The 20,769-nt window shown below is 38.2% G+C and overlaps 1 protein-coding gene across 1 annotated transcript in view; it reads right to left on the reverse strand.

The window, feature by feature from the left end:
* Positions 1-20,769, reverse strand: part of LOC150092820 (low-density lipoprotein receptor-related protein 4-like) — a 1,164,745-nt gene that overhangs the window by 114,758 nt on the left and 1,029,218 nt on the right. Inside the window, exon 31 of the mRNA XM_090414290.1 lies at positions 1,976-2,120. Coding sequence (XP_090270416.1) covers positions 1,976-2,120 — 145 coding nt within the window. The remainder of the gene's footprint in view (positions 1-1,975; positions 2,121-20,769) is intronic.

Below are 20,769 nucleotides of genomic sequence, written 5' to 3' on the forward strand. Positions count from 1 at the left end.
AATATTCATCTCCATCTGCTACAGTTTGACTATCAACTTAATCTGCAGTATTCTATCCAAAGCCTATGAAAAATCTAAGTACACTACTGTATATCAATCTCCCTCATTCAATGCACCTATCACCTTATTGTAAATAAGTAGATTACTAAAGCATGACTTCTCTTTATCAAATCCATGTTGACCGTCAAAGATAATAAACTCTGTTTTCAACCTGATTGTGGATCCTAATTCTCACTAACCTGTCCAACACTTTAGATATAACATCTGACAATCAGATTGGTGTATAGTTTCAGACTTGAGTTCTTTCACCTCCCTTATGAAGCAGTACAGTCTTCCCTTCCTTCCACTCCTTTGGAATTTGACCCAATGTAAGACTCATATTAAACAAATATGCCAAGGCAGATGTCAACTCTCTGGTACATTCCTTCAAAATAAGTGGTGATATATCATCAAGTCTAAAAGCCTTATTAACTTAAAGTTTGCTCAGTTCCTCATATACCTGCAGCTCACTCATAGACAGTCCCTCCTCCTCATCCACTGCTCTCAAACTTTCAATGATGAAACTTGCATCCCCAGTTTGACTGGGAATGCTAGCTTCAAAAGTTTATATGATCATCTAGGGTCACATAAACAGTGGATTACTGTTACTATTTTCTCCAGTCAGTGTCATCCTATCATAATCATTCCTTTTTTTTTTTTCTGGCTACAAATCGAAAGAGGTTCCTAGGATTCTTAATTCTTATTAGTTTCATTAGCTGACTGCTGCTGATACTGCACTTTTGCTACCATTACCAACTGAGTCACTCTATATGGCTGTTCTTTGTACTACTCATGGAATTCATTATTACTATTCATCTTATGCTGCCTTCATACAATGCCTACTTCCTCCAGCTTAATCTCTTCGTTCATCCATTTCATGCCTAGCTTATTTAAGCTTCAGGCCCTTGGAATACATTTAGACATTGCTTCTACTAGATAGTTCTTGAATAGCACCCAAGCAGTATTGATCTCCTTTTTGATCCACCTCCCCATTTCATGCTACAGGTGCAAGCTGACTTCCAAGCTTCTCATCATTAGCCTTCTGGTTCCACATGCTTGGCAACTATCCAGGTAATTACTTCATAGTCACTCTCAGTAATTTTAGGGCAATTCGACACCTCATAATTAATTACATCTAATGAAATGAATCCATTGTGATTTTGCACTGTTTCAGAAATGTGCTACCTAAATTTTAGGTCACTTTCCACTCACTGAAAACTCCTGCAAGATATCCCTGCTAACTGTATACCTTGATACTCTCATCCCATGTTTGGTTTCAAAAATTTAAAACTTTGCAACATTGAACAAGTAATTGCAGTTAAACAGTCTATTTGAATTCTCCTGAAATATCTCATTTTTCATATATATATATTATATTGAGTGGCCAAGTGAATTACATAACCTAATTTACCCCAGGCAGGGAAGATAATCCAATTTTCACACTCTGGAATGTCTGTCAAATGCATGTATTCTTGTATTATTAAGCCTGCTTTGTAGGGAGAGCACTCTAGTTTTCTGAGAAGAAAAGCTTCTGAATTCTGTATGAATTCATCTAACTCACTTTCAGTTGAAAAGCAATTCTTTAGATGGGCCTCAAATCCAGGATATTTTGTGGCCAAAGGATACAAGTCATTTAAACTATAAATCCTGTCTTATGAAACACTGGGCTGTATAATTGGTTATTACATCAGTTATTAAATCAATATTAAATCAATTTTTGACTTTCTATTTAAATTCTATTCCAGAAAGCTTAGTGATATGATGAAAAGACAGAAATATTTATTTATGCAATGTGACTGTTGATTCATGCCTGATAAGAAATATTCATGCTTTGTGTACTATAATAATTTAATACACAAGAAATAATTTTTAACTTTACATGCAGAATAAGTTAATCTGATACTATAACTGTATTAGCAATTTAAATATAGTCAACCTGTTTGTCTTTGTGCAGATACAATTTTGATTTCCATGAGATATTCAATATTATCTCTGATTACAATTCTGTTTCGACCAGTATCTTTATCAGCACGTTCGATGGCCTTTGTGTGCCAGTCAGTCCAATATATATATGGCCCAAACTAAAATATGGAAAGTTGGGGAAGGGAAGAGAGAGAGAGGGGAAAAAGATAAAAATAATATGAAGCTAAATATAGAATAGACTATCATCATCATTACAATAAATATTTTACACAAATTGACAGCAAAAATAGCATTTTATAATTCTATTTTCAATCTGAAATTTCAATTGATTTTTTAAATAACAAAATGTAATGTAATAAGAAAATGCATCGCATTAAACAGAAATTTTTTATGTTATTAAGTTATTAATTAAGTTATTATTTAGAATTACTAAAATTGATAAAATTAAAAGATAGTCATCAGATTTTATATATTATTTAACATCATCAAGTATAATATAGCAATTCTAAATGCCATAATGCATGTTTATCTAATATGCTTATCCTATCAAAATAAATTTTAAAAATGGCAAAAATTTGCAATCTGGTTAATCTGTAAGAAAGCATAAATTTGACATCACTAATCAGGGAGAATATATATTTTAGAAAATTAATAGCATATTTGGTTACATTTGGGCTTACATTTCACACATAAGGGCATGGGGTGAGGGTGATCTCTGATCACCCTCATTTCATTTTATCCCCATTTCAGTAGCATGAAATGGGGATAAAATCAGGGTCATCTCTGATTTTAGAAGTGGTGCTGCAGATAGAAAAGAAAGAAATAAAACTTATTATTATTATTAACATCTGACCTCCATGGAATCAGAAACTCATTGAGGGAGGTACATACTATCACAAGCAAAGCTTATCCAACCATCCATAACACACTCAGGCAATGCATTCCCCTCAACAATCACTCTCCATATACAGAAATTTTCCCTCACTCCTCTGCTCGCACTTTCCTTATACAGTTTCTAGTGATGGCCTCTTGTTCTATTCCCCCTCCCTCTCCCATTCTATGAAAAATTTCTTCCACATCAAACTGCTAACAACCCCTGACTAGCTCATATGTCTCAATCATAAACCTCATTGAGGCTTTGTAATGTATTTTCTCTAAATCTGTCTTCGTACTCCACATTCCAAAGACCACTGACCACCTTTTTGAATCTTTTCTGGACCCATTCTTACATATCCTCATCACCGTGACAATCCAGCAACAAAATCTGTGCACAATAATCCATGAGGTCTGATCAAGGCCTTATAATCCTAAGCCATCATAATCCGTTTATTTCTGCATGTCAGGGTCCTCCGCATTATTGCCATTATTCGATGTGAAGTCTTCACAACTTGTGCAATGTGGCCCCTGAATTTCAGGTCCTTGTTCTCCACCACTCCAAGATCTCTCATCTCCTGTACTTCCTTTAAAGTTTCTCCACCAACTGTATACTTTGCAGGATGCAAAGTATACCATTTGCAACTGTATACCATTCATGATTCTGCCTCTCTGTCGCAACTCATCATTGTCATACCTTGACAACACACTGATAATCTTTCCCACTATATGGTTATCTTTCACTCTTCTCAATAACCTCCTGATATTGGCCTTTACATTCTCCTTATGTCCACTTAAACCATTTTTTCTTTCCTTTTATTCTTTTGATTATTTCATTAGTTTCCACTAAACGTCTAATATCACTTTGCATATTCCTCATTTCATTTTTCATTTTGAATAACTGTTGCATCATATTTTACATTCTGACAATTTCACACTATGTCACTCCCACAGTCTCACTATCTCTCATTCTGCTGCACCTTACTTCTCTGTCCTCATTTATACTTCCTTTTTCTCCCTTATCACTTACTTTCACTTCCTTTGAGGAATGATATAAAAGAGGAAGTTTGAGTAAAGAGCATTAGAGGAAGAGAAAGAAGATAGTATTGTATCATGAGTCAGTAATCAAGGGTGTCTTTGATGAGAATTGTTACATAATTATATTTTCTTTCAGCAAAGATTAAACTATTATTTCACACCTACAGGGAGTCCAAGGACTCATCGTAAATGCATCAGCTGTACTATTAGAATATAAAGAGGAAAAGTGAAAGAGTTGATCATAGTTTGGCTGGTATAAATGGTTTGAAAGTAGAAAATAAGAAACAAAAATATGACATGAAAGAGTTACTGGATGAAGTAAAACATACGAGTAGGAGAATAAATAGTGTAAGTTTTCTAACAATATAATAGTGAACTGATAATAAATAGCAATTGAATCAAAGTAGGTTGTGTAGGAAAACAGGACTTATACAGAATGATGGCCACTCCTTAATATATTTGGAACTGGATGTCTGGAGAAAGTGTTGGCCAGAGAGAGAGAGAGAGAGAATAGGTAAGTCTATAATATGCAGACTAACCTTCAAGGTGAGTAAGTGTGAAAATGGGAATTATTATTATCATCATCAGACCCCCACTCATCATGGGAGGTCCCACTCTTACACACACAGCTCACCATACCTTGAATTTAATGTATTTACTGTCTCTGTACTCTCCACAATGTCAGCCTATACATTCCAATCACCCACCATTCTCTACACAAAGAATCTACTCCTAATACCCCCTGTTCACATCCTCCTTCTCCACCTTCCAGGGATGGCCTCTCATTCTCCCCATTTTCAAATATTCGATGAAAAATCTCATTCACGTTAATCTGGTAATGGCCTCTTACCAACTTATACATCTCAATCATGCCCACTAGGCTCTGTAATTTTCATTCTCTCAATCTGTCCTCATATTCCACATTCCAGAGACCAGAAACCAACTTAGTCAATCATCTCTGAACCCTCTCAAACAACTCATTATCCTTTTGAAATCCAGGCAACTAAATCTGTGCACATTAATCTATATGCGGTCTGATCAAAACCTTGTACAATGGAATCAAAACATTCTTACTTCTACATGTCAGTGTTCTCCACATCATTCCCATAATCCACTGCATTTTGTCACAATTTAAACAAAATTGTCCATAAAATTTCAAGTCACTATGCCCATCACCCCCAGAATTTTCTTCTCATCCACCCTCTCTAAGATATCTCCACCAATCCCATATTCTTTATCCCAAATTTTAAAACCTTATACTTTGCTACATTAAGCTGAGATCCCACATACTCACCCATTCAGGCAGTCTATTCAAGTCCTCTTGCAAAGCTACAACATCTGCTCTACTTCTAGTAACTCTCTCCACTTTGCGTTATCTGGAAATAACTGTATCTCATCATTTAGGTCCCTTCCAATGTTATTTACATATAAATTAACCAATAATGGTCCCAAAACAGACACCTGGGGTACTCCACTAGTGACTTTCCTCTCTGGAATATCACTAAGTGAAGGCAGTAGCAAGGTTATGGGAGGCAGTGCATTTTAGCTTAACGGCAGTGAAGTGAACAGGACAAAATTATATAGTCTATTGTTATTACTGCTCTAGGCTTGAAAGTGAAGGAATATGTAAATAGCATGCATTGGAGTTTCAGCTGTCAGTGAGCACAAGTCAAGTATTATAATGGAGGACTTTAAACTCCTGGGAAATAATAGGAGGAAAGGATACACCAGGGAAAGGAAATGGAATTATAAAGATAATAAGTGATAAATAACTAAAGTAAACATGGATTTTCAGAGTCTATAACCAAAAAAAGGAACAATTTTGCCTCTGAATGGCAAGAATGATGATGTGGCCTTGACCTGGTATGTGGAAAAGCATAAAATTGCCAGTTGAGAAGGGGCATATGAGAAACTAAAGAGTGGAAGATTATAACAAACTTGGAGAGCAACTCAGATTATAAGAAATCACAAGGAAAGAATGCTAGCATTGTTTGGAAAATGGTCAGGGACCATTTTGAGAGATGCAATATCAGAGTGCATCATATGATGTGAGTAGTGTGAGTAGGGGAGTGAGAGGCAGGTTTTTTTCGTGCAGAGTTGTGAATGATTGGAATGCCTTGCCTGAGAATGTGGTGTCTGCAAAGAGTTTGAATGTGTTTAAAACACGATATGATGAGCTGTGTGTGTGATAAAAGGACCTCCCAGATGAGTCTTTGACTCCATGAGGTCTTGGGGCGGTAATAATAATAATAATAATAATAATATCCAGAAAGAGTTATTTTGCTGGGGAAGATATGAGGATTTCCTGTCTCCTGGCATCATTAAGCAGGAGACAGGAAAAAAAATGCTGAAAAATTTTATAAGGAGAAATGTGATAGGAAAGCTTATTAAGTATTAAGCAGAGGTAAGATGGGTAATCAACATAGTAAGGATTGTTTGTTTGGTTGATTTGGGTTCTATTGGCACATTAGAATCTATGATTACAAAACTGCAAGGCCTATGTTCACTCAAGTAAAGTAGAAATGTAAATGATTAAAAAAAATTGTATATAAACAATTTATAAGGTGTATGACAGATAAAGTTGGAATATGAGTATTGATTTAAAAAAAATCCATATAAATACACATAAATTACATGGTTGTAAAAATAAAAAAAAAAACACAGAATAAAACTGATGTTTCAGATAAAATCTCCCATAAAGATATTAAAGGCTCAAGAAGATGGTTAAAAGCAGTAAAATAATGACTGCATTCATTAGCAAGATAAGGATAATCTGATATGATAATAGCTTAAAACAGATCCAAAGTGTACATATAGGCATATCATTAACCCTTAACAGGAAGGAGTGTGTTTAACCCCCCCAACCGGCCAGGACATCTATAGAAGTCCAGCTAAATCTGGATATGATGCATGCTATCTGTTGAAAGAAGTGTGTGAGAGAGAGAGAGAGAGAGACAGAGGTGGTCCCATGGTGAATCTTTCATACCATGGTTTGAAGATAATAATACTTACCTCTTATTCTTCATCAACATAAACAGTTCATAAAGAAAGAGTTTACTGACTGGCAAGTTTTAGGAAGAAAATTCACCATGAACATAATTCATGAAAAAAAAAATCACTTGATAACAGATTGCGAAATGACAATTTATTGCACAACTTATAATGAAGGGGATGGGAACAGTTTGCCAATATATCTGATGAATTTTATTTACTAATTCACTGAGTAGTTATTTTATTGATTAATAATGTTTTCACAAAAATTCTTGTGAAAACATTATCTAAGGCACAAGAACATGATTAAGTTGTCATCAGGAATTTAATAATATTTTTGTGCTATTTCAGAGCGTTTGATTCAGCATGAAGTTCTAGCCATATTTAAATTTATTATTATTATTACCCCAAGACCTCATGGAGTCAAAGACTCATCTGGGATAACAACGGATGGTTACTTATACGGATGGTTACTGTAGTCATGTGACAAAATCCTGAAAGTATCCCTATAAAAATTTTAATTCACCTGGAAAATACTGATATTACTCACAAGATTTTTTCCCCTGTCCTCCTGATAATTGTAAATCATAAAGCTTACTGATTTTAGTCATTTTTCACTTTTTTGTAATGAACTATATTTATATATTGGGTTTTATCCTTTATCCAAGTGTTAGCAAACAAAGTTTGCACCTGAAGTACTTTCAGGTGCAAACCGGGGCAACTCGTCGTAAAGGTGATATAAGTTCTCATCACTTGCCTTAGCATCTCCCATAATGCAAAGCATATCTCCTTGCAGACATGTATACTATAATGCTATGCATTAAGGGAAGGGCCATTATACATGTCCACAAGGAGATGTGCTTTGCATTATGGGAAATACTAAGGCAAGTGATGAGAACTTATACTACCTTTACCACGAGTTGCCCCGGTCCTGAAAGTACTTCAGGCACAAACGTTATTTGCTAACACTTGGAGAAAGGATAAAATCCAATATATAACTAGCAGCATAGCCAAGTGAAAAAACTTCCATAAATATATTATTATTTAATACTGTCATATAAAACAAATAATAAATAATTAAATATAAAATAGAGAATTGGCAATAATTCTGCTGCAATTATATTTTAATATTATTTATAAATGACCTTCTGTCACTAGCCTCAAAACCTATTCACATTTATGATGCTGATTATAGTACACTCTCCATTCCTTAGTTTTATTTGTCAAACTCTGCAGCATTCATACCTCTCACAACTCAGAGACTCTTCAAAAATCACCATCTTTTAATACTGATTTCTTTGCCATGTTTCATTAGGTTGAGGACAAATTTATGCTTTACATCACCAAAACACAAAATTGTATTATTTCATGGTTGAAAATTAACACTTTTCCTCCCCTCACAGTTCATAATACCAAGCTCTCCACATGATATCAGATATCTCTTCTTGGACTGACTTACACCTCTAGACTCTTCTGGCATAAGCATACTCACATTCATAACCTTCTCTGTCTTCAAAAAGAAAAAAAAAAAAAGTCCTTTTCCACTCAAGACATTAGTTTTCACCAGTACAGTTCGTAACACTGTAAAAATCTCAAATCCATATTATCTAAGAATAATGTTCTCATATATGGAGTAATGCACAAAAAAACTCTCAAAATATGTTTGATGCTATCAAAGAGAGGACTATCTAGTTAATAGGACTATCTTTCTTACAGATTCACTCCAGTCACACTTTCTCATTTTCTGTTATGCCTCTTTTATAGGTATTTTTATGGGCACTATTCCACTAAACTGCAAACATGTACAACCAATTTCTCATCCTCCTCTTTCATTCCATCTGCCTCTGTGCTTTGAAAACCACAGAGTTTTTGCTAAGGTCTTACAACTTCCAGCTATTCAAAATCATATCAACATGTTCCAAAACTCTCTTCAACCTTTTCTCCATAATCGGCACTGATATCCTATTTGATTTGCAACCTCCTGCAAAGGGTGAGGTTGTTATGCAAAAAAAAAAAGTGTGTATGTGTGTGTGTACACATACACCTATACAAGATGGCACAAAAAGTAGTGAAGTGGTTGAAAAAAATCATAACTTTTTGAAATTCAGTGTTGTTCTAATTTTTCTTTTCAGAGCTTGTGAAGTATATCTGGAAGATTCAGTATGAAACGTTACACCATTATGCAATGAACCAAGATCATAGAACTTTATTTTTTTCAATAAAGAATACATGTATACATGTTCAATAATCCAGACCTAATGAGCCTATCGGCATCATTTTAATGCACAAAATGCACCCTCTGAATTCGATGATCCGATGCTTGATGGGATTTTCAGCACTTAAATGTATGGTCTGGTGTGCAGTTGCATCACGACGTGTTATTGGACCATTTTTCTTTGAAGACAACAATGGCAATGCCGTAACTGTAACCGGTGAGCGATATGACAATATGATCAACAATTTTTTAAGACCAGCTCTTGCTGATACTCTAGAGATGTGGTTCCAACAGGATGGGGCAACTGCACACACTGCTCGAGTCACGATAGGAATCTTAAGGGAGATTTTTGGCAAATGTCTAATCTCAAGAAATTCTGCATTCAATTGGCCCACTTGTTCACCAGATTTAATGCTCCCTGACTTTTTCCTTTGGGGACATCTTAAGGAGAGGGTGTATGTGAATAAACCCAGAACCATAGAGCAGCTCAAGGAGAACATTCGAGCTGAAATATGGGAATTAACGGCAGATACTCTGACACACGTAATGAAAAATGTTCTCAAAAGAGTCCCCACTTTGTGAAGCTGAAATGGCAGTCACTTACAGGACATAGTCTTCCATACTTAGCTCATAAAATTCTCCATGGATTATATCTTACTATTTTGAAGAGAAATAAATTCAAAACTTACAATTTAAAAAGCTATTATTATTGTAAACCCCTTCGCTACTTTTGCGCCACCCTGTATATATGTTCATAAGTCACATACCTCAACTTATGATATGTGGCCTTCCATTAATACATCCCATTATTATTGATTCCTGACATTTGGTTGTAAATTCTAATAATGACTTCTCTGCCCACTGTATAATAACATCGATTGGGCAAGGTATGACAAGGTAGCCATATTGGATACTGTTTGAGTCTAATCATGTTGGAGGCTTAATGGATTTTTTACAACACTCAAAAAGAATTAAAATAGAATTTAATACTTCCTATATTTCGTCCTAGTACAATACTAAGATTTGGTTGGTTTCTGAGAGCTGCTGTTGCTTCCAAGTAAAGTCTCTCTTTCTTGAATTTGCCATGGTGGAGCATGGTGGTTTTCTTCCATGATACTCTGTGGGTGGTGTCCAAAACATGGTCAGCCAAGCCTGAATGGCCATAGTTTTGTTTGCATATGTAAGACTTGTGTTCCTCCAGGCGGATGGATGCTGATCTGCCTGTCTGTCCAAAGTATGCCAGCTTACAGGAACAGGGTACTTTGTAAACTCCAGGCAGCGAGAGAGGAGGGAGTTGATCTTTGGTACAATGGATAAGGGTAGCAAGTTTGCGGTAGGGCTTATATGCTGTGTGTAGGTTGTACTTTTTTAGTATCTTGGCTATTTTATCAGATGTGCCACGGATGTAGGGTATGGTGATGGCATTTTTAAAATCTTGTTGACGGGGAATGGGGAGGAACTGATTATTTTTTTTGATACTGTGTTCGCTGTAGCCATTGGAGAGGAAAGTGTTGTGTATGTGGTTAAGCTCAGTAGTAAGGGTGGTTCCGCTAGAACAAAGATTGTGGGCTCTCGTAGTAAGAGTTTTGATGATGCCATATTGTTGTGAGGGGTGGTGGTGGGAGAGTTTGTGAATGTATCTGCCTGCGTGTGTGGGTTTTCTGTATACAGTGGAGGCAAGTGTATCATTAGGCAGGCGTGTGACTAAGGTGTCTAGGAAGGTAAACAGTTGTTCTTTTCCTTTTCCATAGTAAACTGGATTCTTGGATGTAGGCTATTAAGATGACTGAGGAAAGAGTCTAATGTGTCTGGGCCATGAGGCCAAATAGAGAACACATCATCTACGTCTTAGTCAGATAGAAGGTTTGAGTGGGGCTGAGTCTATGGCTCGTTTTTCAAAATCTTCCATATAGAAATTGGCAAGGGGGGGTGAGAGGGGAGAACCCATGGCAGTTCCCTCTATCTGCTTGTAGATTTTGTTCTTCCAAGAGAAATACCCAGAGTTAATGGCAAAGGAAAAGAGATCTAAGATGTCAGAGGGAAAAACGTTTTCTAAGAGAGATAAGGTGTCAGTTAGGGGAATATTGGTAAACAAAGAGGAGATATCAAAGCTTACCAATATGTCTGCATTATTCAAGGTTAAATTTTCTGTGAGGGCTTTAAAATGGGTCGAGTTTTTTATATAGGAAGTGGACCTTCCGGTTAGGGGGGTCAGAGAGTTGGCCAGCTGTTTAGACAGTCTGTAGCAAGGTGCATTGGGGGCATCTACTATAGGTCTGAGTGGGGAATTGGGTTTGTGGATTTTTGGTAAACCGTATATTCAGGGGGGGGGGGGGTGAAAAGGTTTGAGTTTTTTCGTGACTTCAAGGGGCCAGGAGGTTACTTTTTTAAGTAAGATTTTTAATTTCTTAGCCTGTGTTTTTGTGGGGTCGTGTTCTAGCGTGATGTAGGTAGCGCGATCGCGGAGGATAATGTTCATTTTACGATTGTATTCACTGGTATTAAGAACGACTGTGACATTACCCTTATCCGCTCTGGTGATGACTTTTTTCTTTGCGCAGAATACTTTTTTCTTTGTGCAGTTTCAGGAGAGCCATGCGTTGGGCATATGATAAGTTGCTTTTTGGAGGCAAAGAATGAGCGAGGATGTTGGCTACGTCAAGCCTGATGTTGTTGGCTATCTCCGACGATAAGCGACCGATCCCCCGTTCGATGTTAACCATAACATCGAGCACCGGCACTTCCTTCGGAGCAACGGCAAAATTACGGCCGAGGCAAAGGGCGCTGATGGCATCGTCGTTGAGCCTTTTGGAAGAGAGGTTTACTACTGTCTGGAGCGGTTGAATTTGTGGTTGTGGTTTATTTTTAACCAGGTTGCTATATTTCTTGACGTGTTTATTTTTTATTTTTTGAAATTCTCTCTGTGCGGAGGTTTCCAAAATGCCAGAGAGAATCGACCAAAGTTCTGGGTTAAGAACGGTGGAGAGCTCTGAATGTAAGGAGCCAATGGCGGCGTTCATCACTGAGAGGGTGGCACGAGTAGAGGCAATTTGCTCGCATAGTAATGCCAGGCTGGCGCAGTTATATATATACAGAGTGCTTTTTTGGAATGGAAATTGATCTTCATTTTAACGCAGTTCGGTATCACTCTTGTATCCCGACATCTTTTTAGAAAGGCCAGCCTATTTAGTTGCCTAGATAGTCGTAGTTTTGACTTACCGCATTGCTTGGATTTGCGTGCTAGATCTTCTCCATGAATGATTAGAATTCGTGTATAGAGGCTTAAGTGCTGTGAGGACATCATGTTGGAGGCTTAATGGATTTTTTACAACACTCAAAAAAAAATCGTTTTTCCCTCTGACATCTTAGATCTCTTTTCCTTTGCCATTAACTCTGGGTATTTCTCTTGGAAGAACAAAATCTACAAGCAGATAGAGGGAACTGCCATGGGTTCCCCCCTCTCACCCCCCTTGCCAATTTCTATATGGAAGATTTCGAAAAACGAGTCATAGACTCAGCCCCACTCAAACCTTCTATCTGGCTAAGATATGTAGATGATGTATTCTCTATTTGGCCTCATGGCCCAGACACATTAGACTCCTTCCTCAGTCATCTTAATAGCCTACATCCAAGAATCCAGTTTACTATGGAAAAGGAAAAGAACAACTGTTTACCCTTCCTAGACACCTTAGTCACACGCCTGCCTAATGATACACTTGCCTTCACTGTATACAGAAAACCCACACACACACAGGCAGATACGTTCACAAACTCTCCCACCACCACCCCTCACAACAATATGGCATCTTCAAAACTCTTATTACGAAAGCCCAAAATCTTTGTTCCAGCGGAACCGCCCTTACTACTGAGCTTAACCACATACACAACACTTTCCTCTCCAATGGCTACAGCGAACACAGTATCAAAAAAAATAATCAGTTCCTCCCCATTCCCCGTCAACAAGATTTTAAAAATGCCATCACCATACCCTACATCCGTGGCACATCTGATAAAATAGCCAAGATACTAAAAAAGTACAACCTACACACAGCATATAAGCCCTACTGCAAACTTGATACCCTTATCCGTTGTACGAAAGAACAACTCCCTCCTCTCTCGCTGCCTGGAGTTTAGAAAATACCCTGTTCCTGTAAGCTGGTGTACTTTGGACAGACAGGCAGATCAGCATCCATCCGCCTGGAGGAACACAAGTCTTACATATGCAAACATAACTATTAATATGCAAACATTCAGGCTTGGCTGACCATGTTTTGGACACCACCCACAGAGTATCATAGAAGAAAACCACCATGCTCCACCACAGCAAATTCAAGAAAGAGAGACTTTTCTTAGAAGCAGCAGCAGCAGCAGCTCTCAGAAACCAACCAAATCTTAATAAATACGGTTGCATTAAGCTTCCGAAGATTTGGGAAACACTCATCGCCAGAGGTCCACCTTACATTCCAGGCCACCTACTACCGCCCTTAGAGGGCGCTCCACCTAGATAGGACTTTAGTGTCACCCACGTGGTTGGGCTTAGTATTGTAAGATTTGTGTGTGCATGTTACATTAATTGTTTCTGTAATCCCCGTAGATGTCCTAGTGACTAGGATGAAATATAGAAAGTATTAAATTCTATTTTAATTCTTTTTAAGTGTTGTAAAAAATCCATTAAGCCTCCAACATGATGTCCTCACAGCACTTAAGCCTCTACACACGAATGTTTGAGTCTAAGTGTCTAACATGCTGACTAGCATCTTGTTGTGATTTTATTTGCATACAAAATTTTTCATTTGTGATTTTTTTTTTTTCTTCTTGTGAGTGAGAGTGACAATATTAGAGCATCATGAGAATGAAATTATCATGTCAAGGTCTTTTTTACTTCAAAATATTGACTATTTTGAAAAATAAAGAAAGAATTCATGAAGCAATGAAAAGATCTGCACCAAGAAATGCAATGATAATCCCCAAAAGACAAGATCCTATACATGAAATAGAAAAATTATTATCATTATTATTATGATCCCTCGGAGTGAAAAGACTCATCCAGGAGATCCCTTATGTCACACACACACACACACACACACACACACACACACACACACACACACACACACACACACACACACACACAAGCTCATCATATAGTGTCTTAAACACATTCAAATTCTCTGCAGCAGACATCATGTGCTCAGGCAATACATTCAAATCATTCACAACCCACAAAAAAAAAAAAAAAAAAAGCTTCTCGCCCCATTGCTCACATCCTCCTGTAAGGAGGATATGAGCACTTATTCTCCTCTGATCTCCCTTCATTTTATAAAAAAACTCTCTTCAAAGTTAACATTATAATGTCTTACCAACATGTATGTTGTCTCTATCATGCCATCACTCTTCCTCTTATTCACTAGACTCTGCAAATTGCAAGACACAACATTCCAGAGATCATAAACTATTTCAGTCAATCGCATCTAGACCTTCTCCAATATCTTTATCTGAACCAGTAGTTCACATTTGGCCTAGTCAGCACCTTATACAATGGAACCAGAATCTCCTTACTTCTACAAGTCATTATCTCCCACATCACTCTGCCAGAATTCGTTGTGTTGTCCTCAGAATTTTGGAAATATGTCCTCTAAATTTTATATCCTTATCCATCATCACCCCAAGATCATCAGTGCCTTATACAATGGAACTTCTACAAGTCAGCTTCCTCTGCATCATTGCAGAATTCACTGTGTTGTCTTGATAGTTTTGGCAACATGTCCTCTAAATGTTACACCCTTATCTACCATCAGCACAAGATTTATTTCCCTTATTTCCTCCACCTTCAACAATATATTCCAACAAAGAGTAAATTCTACATAGATACCATCTTTGTTTCCAAATTTTAAAATCTTACATTTTGAAACATTCAAGTCTTCTAATGCAACAACATCTGCTGTACTCTACATAGTTCATCCCAACTTTGCATCATATCAGCTGCAACCAACTGAATATCCCCATTCAAATCTTCCCAAATAATATTAACATACAGGATAAACAACAATGCCCTAAAGCAGACCCCTGAGGCATACCACTAGTGATGCTCCTCTTCTGGGATATTGCTTCCCCTTACACAACTTACTGATACCTATCAGACAGTCAATCTCCAATCCAATGCCGTGATCTAATATCCAATCCCATCTGATCTACTTTGACTATCAACTTATCATGTTGTAATCTATCAGAAGCCTTTGCAAAATCTAATATACTACTGTGTATCCTTCTTCCACATCCCATGCTGTTGTTGCCTTATTGTAATAAGTAGAATATAAAAACATGACCTCCCTTTAGCTAATCAATGTCCATTAAACACCATTGTTTCCAACCCAATTCTGGATCATGATTCTCACCAGCCTCTTTAACACTTTAACTACAACACCTGACACACAGATTGGCATATAATTTCATGCTTGAGCTTAGTTATCTCCTTCATGAATCTTTTTTTTTTTTTATGTTGGGCCCATATATGAGGTTGGCTGGTCAACCTATAGTACTTCAGTACCGTATATGGGTAGTGGGATGGGAAAGGAGGAACTTGTTACCATTTGATTTGAAAGCCTGTATATTGTATTCCTTGGGAAATACCTCAGAGGGAAGACTGTTCCACAGTACAGCAGTAGCAAGGATGAAGGAGGAGAAAAGAAACTTGTTCTGTGACTTTCAAGGTGTACTGTGAAGGGATGTTGGGAGGTGGCTGTACATGTTCTAATGGGTTTAGTACAGAGTGGGAGAATTATTGATGTTGTTGCAGATGAGCATTTTCCATGAAAATATTTGTAGAATACACAAATTACAGAGACTAAACATATATGTGAAAGTGGGGGGAGTGAGTGGATCATTTATCAGTCTAATTGATCTCCTCTGTATTGAATCAAGCATTTTGAGGGAGCTTTTAGGAGCCTCACTCCAAATGTGAGAACAGAATTTGATAGCTGGGCGGATTTGCGATTTGTATAAGGTTAACAGCTGTTTTGAAGTGAAGTAATGTCTTGAGCAAAAGAGAAAGCCTAGTTTTTTGGAAGCTGAGGATGCAATGGTTATGATGTGTTTATGCCAGGAGAGGCCTGATGTCATGGTAATTCCAAGAAGAGAAATTTCATCTTGTCTAGGGATTTGAGTGCTATCAAAAATAATACTGGGAGAAAATGGTTCTTTTTTGCGGGAAATAAGACAGAACTGGGTTTTACTAGCGTTGAAGTTGACGAGGTTATCTGAGCCCCATCGGAGGATGTTTTGGAGGTCTGTGTTAAGGGATGTTGTGGTTGATGTTCTGTGGGTTGAAGTGAGTTGTGTAGGGTAAGGTTTATCAAATGAAAGGGAAGAGTGCAATGTGCTGTCATCTGCAAAACTGTGTATTGGGTTGGAGGTCAACTGAAGTAGGTCATTGATGTATAAAAGGAAGAGTGTCGGTGAGAGAACTGAACCTTGTGGGACCCCAGCATTAGTTAGATAGTGGGAGGAGAGGGAGCAATCTACCATTACACATAGTGTGCGTCCAGACAGGAAGCTGGCAATCCATCTGCAAGTCCTGAGACAGTCCAAATGATGGAAGTTTGCTCAGTAAGCCTTTGTGCCAGACCCAGTCAAAGGCTTTAGAGATATCGAGTGCAACTACTTGGGATTCGCCAAATTTTTCCATGGTATATGTCCAGAGATGGGTGATATATGAGAGCAGGTCACCTGTTGATCAGCATTGGCAGAATCCGTACTGGTAGTTGCTTAATAGCTGGGTACCTTCAAGGTAGAGTAGTAGCTGAGAATTAATGGTTTTCTCCATCACTTTAGATAGGATTGAGGTGAGTGAGATAGGGCAGTAGTTAGATGGCAGCGATTTGTCTCCCTTTTTGGGAATGGGTTGAATATAGATCAATTTCCAGGCTTTGGGATATATACACCAGTGGAGTACGATAGTGTGTACAGACGGCATAGGATAGGAGTCAGTTTTGCTGCACAGACCTTTAGGACAATTGGAGGAATGCCATCATGGCCAGGGACTTTTTTTGTGTCTAATTTTGACAACAGGTTAATGATCTCTTTCTGATAAAAGGATACAGGGGGCATTGTACGTTGGGCAGTTGGAATGACTGGGGGGCATTTGCCATTGTCAGTTATGCATGCATTGCAAGCAAAGTGTGAAGCCAGGAGATTAACTTTTTCTGTGGGTGATGTTGCAATTGAGCCATCTGGGTATGATAGGGCAAAAGTTGCGACCAATTGCTTTGGCAAGAGACCAAAAGGCATGGCTGCTGCTAGGACAGGCTGCAAGTTTCCTGCTTGTTAGGCGTTCAAATTCTGTTTTGGAATCATTGATAATTTTTTGCATCTGTTTGGGGCTTCTGTATAGGCACTGAAGGAGGATGGAGGTCTTAATTTGAGCCAGTTGTGGTATGCCTGGTTTTTTGTTAGTACAGCCTTGGCACAACTTTTGGAGAACCAGGGTTTGGATAGGGGATGGCAGTTCAGTGTGGTGTGGGCAGTTCAATGTATGTTATCATGCCAGTGAGGATTACTTTGGTGATGTGTTCGGTGCATATGTTTGGATTGGAAGGCTGCAAACAATAGTCCAACCATGGGAATGAAGCATAGTAGTCTCAGAGGCTGTCTGATTTGGCACTGTTATAATGCCAGACTACCCTTGTGCAGGTGTGACTGTGTAAGCGTTGTTGCATGGGGCAGGAGATGAGCACTAGGTTGTGGTCAGAATTACCCATGGGGCTCACAACATTCACTGTATATTTGGAAGGGTCATTAGTAAGGAAGAGATCTAGGGTATTTGGACAGTGATTTGGCTTGTCTGGTATTCTGATCGGCTTGTGAACTATTTGTGTAAGGTCGTTGGTGATGGCAAATATTTCAGTGTCTCTGCCTGCAGGATCTGTACAACTGGAAGAGGAAAGCCAATTGATGTTATGGACATTAAAATCACCTAGGAGGATGATTTCACTATTAGGATAGTGGGACTGGAGAAAATCAACTTTTAAGGAGAGGAAATTAAAGAGCTCAGAGTGGTTGGTGGTATTGGGAGAGCGATGGAGACAGCAGATGAATTTTACTGCGTGGGGGAGGGATATTTTTAGCCAAAGTTGGGCGATTCTAGGTTAGGTGCTCTCTGGCAGGGTATGTCAGAGCGGATATATGCGCACACACCACTCTTGGGTTGAAAGGAGTTAAATAGTGAATAGTTTGGATGGTTGAGATGGATGATGCTGGGGGAAGGTGAAATTTGAGTTTCTGTTAAGAAGAGTAGGTGGAGTTTGGTTGACTGTAGATGATAGTGAAAGCTATTAAGGCTGGAGTTGAGACCACGGATGTTGTTGTAGTGGATATGCAAGGGTCTGTGGGGCATGGCTTTGACCGCAAGGGTCTTGCACGTTTCCTATGCAGTGCCTGCATACTGGTCTCCTTGGTAGCTACTAGTTGCATCACTTGGTTTTTGCACTAGTTTGGTTTGTTTGTAGTCTATGGTCGAGCTGTTGTCTCCAGTTTGGCGTTTTTCTTCTAGCTGTCTTCAGAGTTGGCATCTTTGTTCTCTTTGTTCAAAGGTTAAGTCAGGTTGAGCACGTACATGCGATTGAGGGCAACTGTCCTTTAGCTTGCTATTTATCACCGTTATTAATTTGGAAGTGTTTTGTCAGTGTATCACAGATCACTTTCACGAGACATGGAAAGTTCGTTCCATCCTTTCTTTTGTTTATGGGACCAAAGCGATGACATTTGATGATTTTCCTGGGGTCGAAGTTGCATTTACCTACTAGTTTGCTAAATTCTTCTTCCGGAAAGTTCAGAATAACGGTGTTGAGTCTCCTGTTTTCGGTCTCGAGTGACGACGCATGTACTGTCAATGCGATTAAATCACGGAGTTCGTTAGCAGGTACAGATGCACTTACGATCGCCCACCGGTCGTTGAGTATCTCGAGCTTTGTTTCCAACTTTCGGATTTTGTACGAGAAAGTGTCGATCGTGTTATTAAGGTGTTGTTTGAGATTTTCAACTCGCTTGCCTAGGTTCAGCAGCTGTTTAACAGAAAGAAGGCACATTGAACAGAAAAAAGGCTGGTTCAGTTCAATAAAAAGGTTGAGCGCCAATTCATCTATTTTTGCGCAGGAAGTATGCAGCCAGTTGCAACAGAAATTGCATGATATACCTTTTTTCCTTTCGGTAACTTTGGTTTCACAACTGTGGCACTTCGTATTGTGTTTTGGTTTGTTAGCTATCGGCTGCACTACGCTGATGAGACTAGAAGTAATATTTCGTTGTTAGGCTTTGTTGCTGCCTGCCATCTTTACTTCGGATGATAGGCATATCAGGCGCTTTCACGTGGCTGTTTTTTTAATTGAAAAATAACTTATATGAAGGCCTATAGGTACTTACGAGTTGTGTAGAAGTAACTGGCTCCTTAGTACCCTCTGTATTTCATTTACTGGTTATTTTGCACAAAAAAGATACTTGCAATTATGATAAAATTCGGGAGTACAAGTTTAACGAAACTTATTCACAGATGCCGCCTATCAGGAATGATAGGATCAATACAATCTTGCCATTCTTCAACTTCTTTGGAACATGATCCAATGTAAGACTCATATTAAACAAATATGTCAAGGAATATGTCAACTCCCTGGCACATTCCTTCAAAATGTGTGATGATATATCATGAATTCCCACAATCTTATTAAGATCAAGTTTGCTTAATTCCCAATATACCTCTTCCTCACTCACAGTCAGTCTCTCCTCATTGAACATCGACTGCTTTCAAACTCTCCATGGTGTCAGATTCACAAGGATGAAAGACCTTTATGAACTGCTCATTAAATATCTCAATTATATACTCCACAGCAGTTGTCCTTATACCATTTTCTCCAATCAGTGCCATCCTACTATAATCACTCTTATTTTTGCTGGCTACATACTGAAAAAACTCCCTAGGATTTGATTTCATTAGTTAACTGCTGCTCATACTGAACTTTTGGTACCCTTATCAACCGAGTTACCCTCCTTGCATGTTCTTTGTATTCCTCATGGAATTGATTATTACACTCCTCTTATGTTGCTTGCATAATGCCTTTTTTCTCTCTATCGATTGCTTAATCTCCTCATTCATTCATTTCACATCTACCTTATTTAATCTTCTGAGCGTTGGAATACATTTAGACATAACTTCTACTAGACAATTCTTGAATAGCACCTAAGTGGCATTGATCTCCTTTCACCCCAACTCTTCATTTCATGTTACAGTTACAAGATGTCTCCTGAGATTCTCATAATCACCAGTGCCTTGTTCCATATATACCCTTTCCTTACAAAATTCTTCACATTGTTGGCAACTACCCAGACAATCACTTCATGGTCACTCTCACCAAATGGAGGGAAATTTGACACCTTTTATAATAACATCTCTGATGAGATGATCAAATAGAAGACCCCCAATCCTCGTGTGACCTCTGTTACATACTACCTGAGGTGGTTGTCACTGAAAAATCCAAGAAACTCATTTTCATTATTTCCAGTTGCTATTTCATCATTCCACTCTATATTGCAGCAATTAAAAAATTTCCGAAAGCAATCACCCTTTTGCTATTTGCTTATACATTTCATGGTCACTAACCTCCACATACCCACTACCCTCAACTAGGTCTATAGCAACATCC

Source organism: Typopeltis vanoorti, chromosome 25 (genome assembly GCF_054136105.1).
Source record: "Typopeltis vanoorti isolate ZY-2024b chromosome 25, IOZ_Tvanoo_1.0, whole genome shotgun sequence".
Lineage (NCBI taxonomy): Eukaryota > Metazoa > Arthropoda > Arachnida > Uropygi > Thelyphonidae > Typopeltis > Typopeltis vanoorti.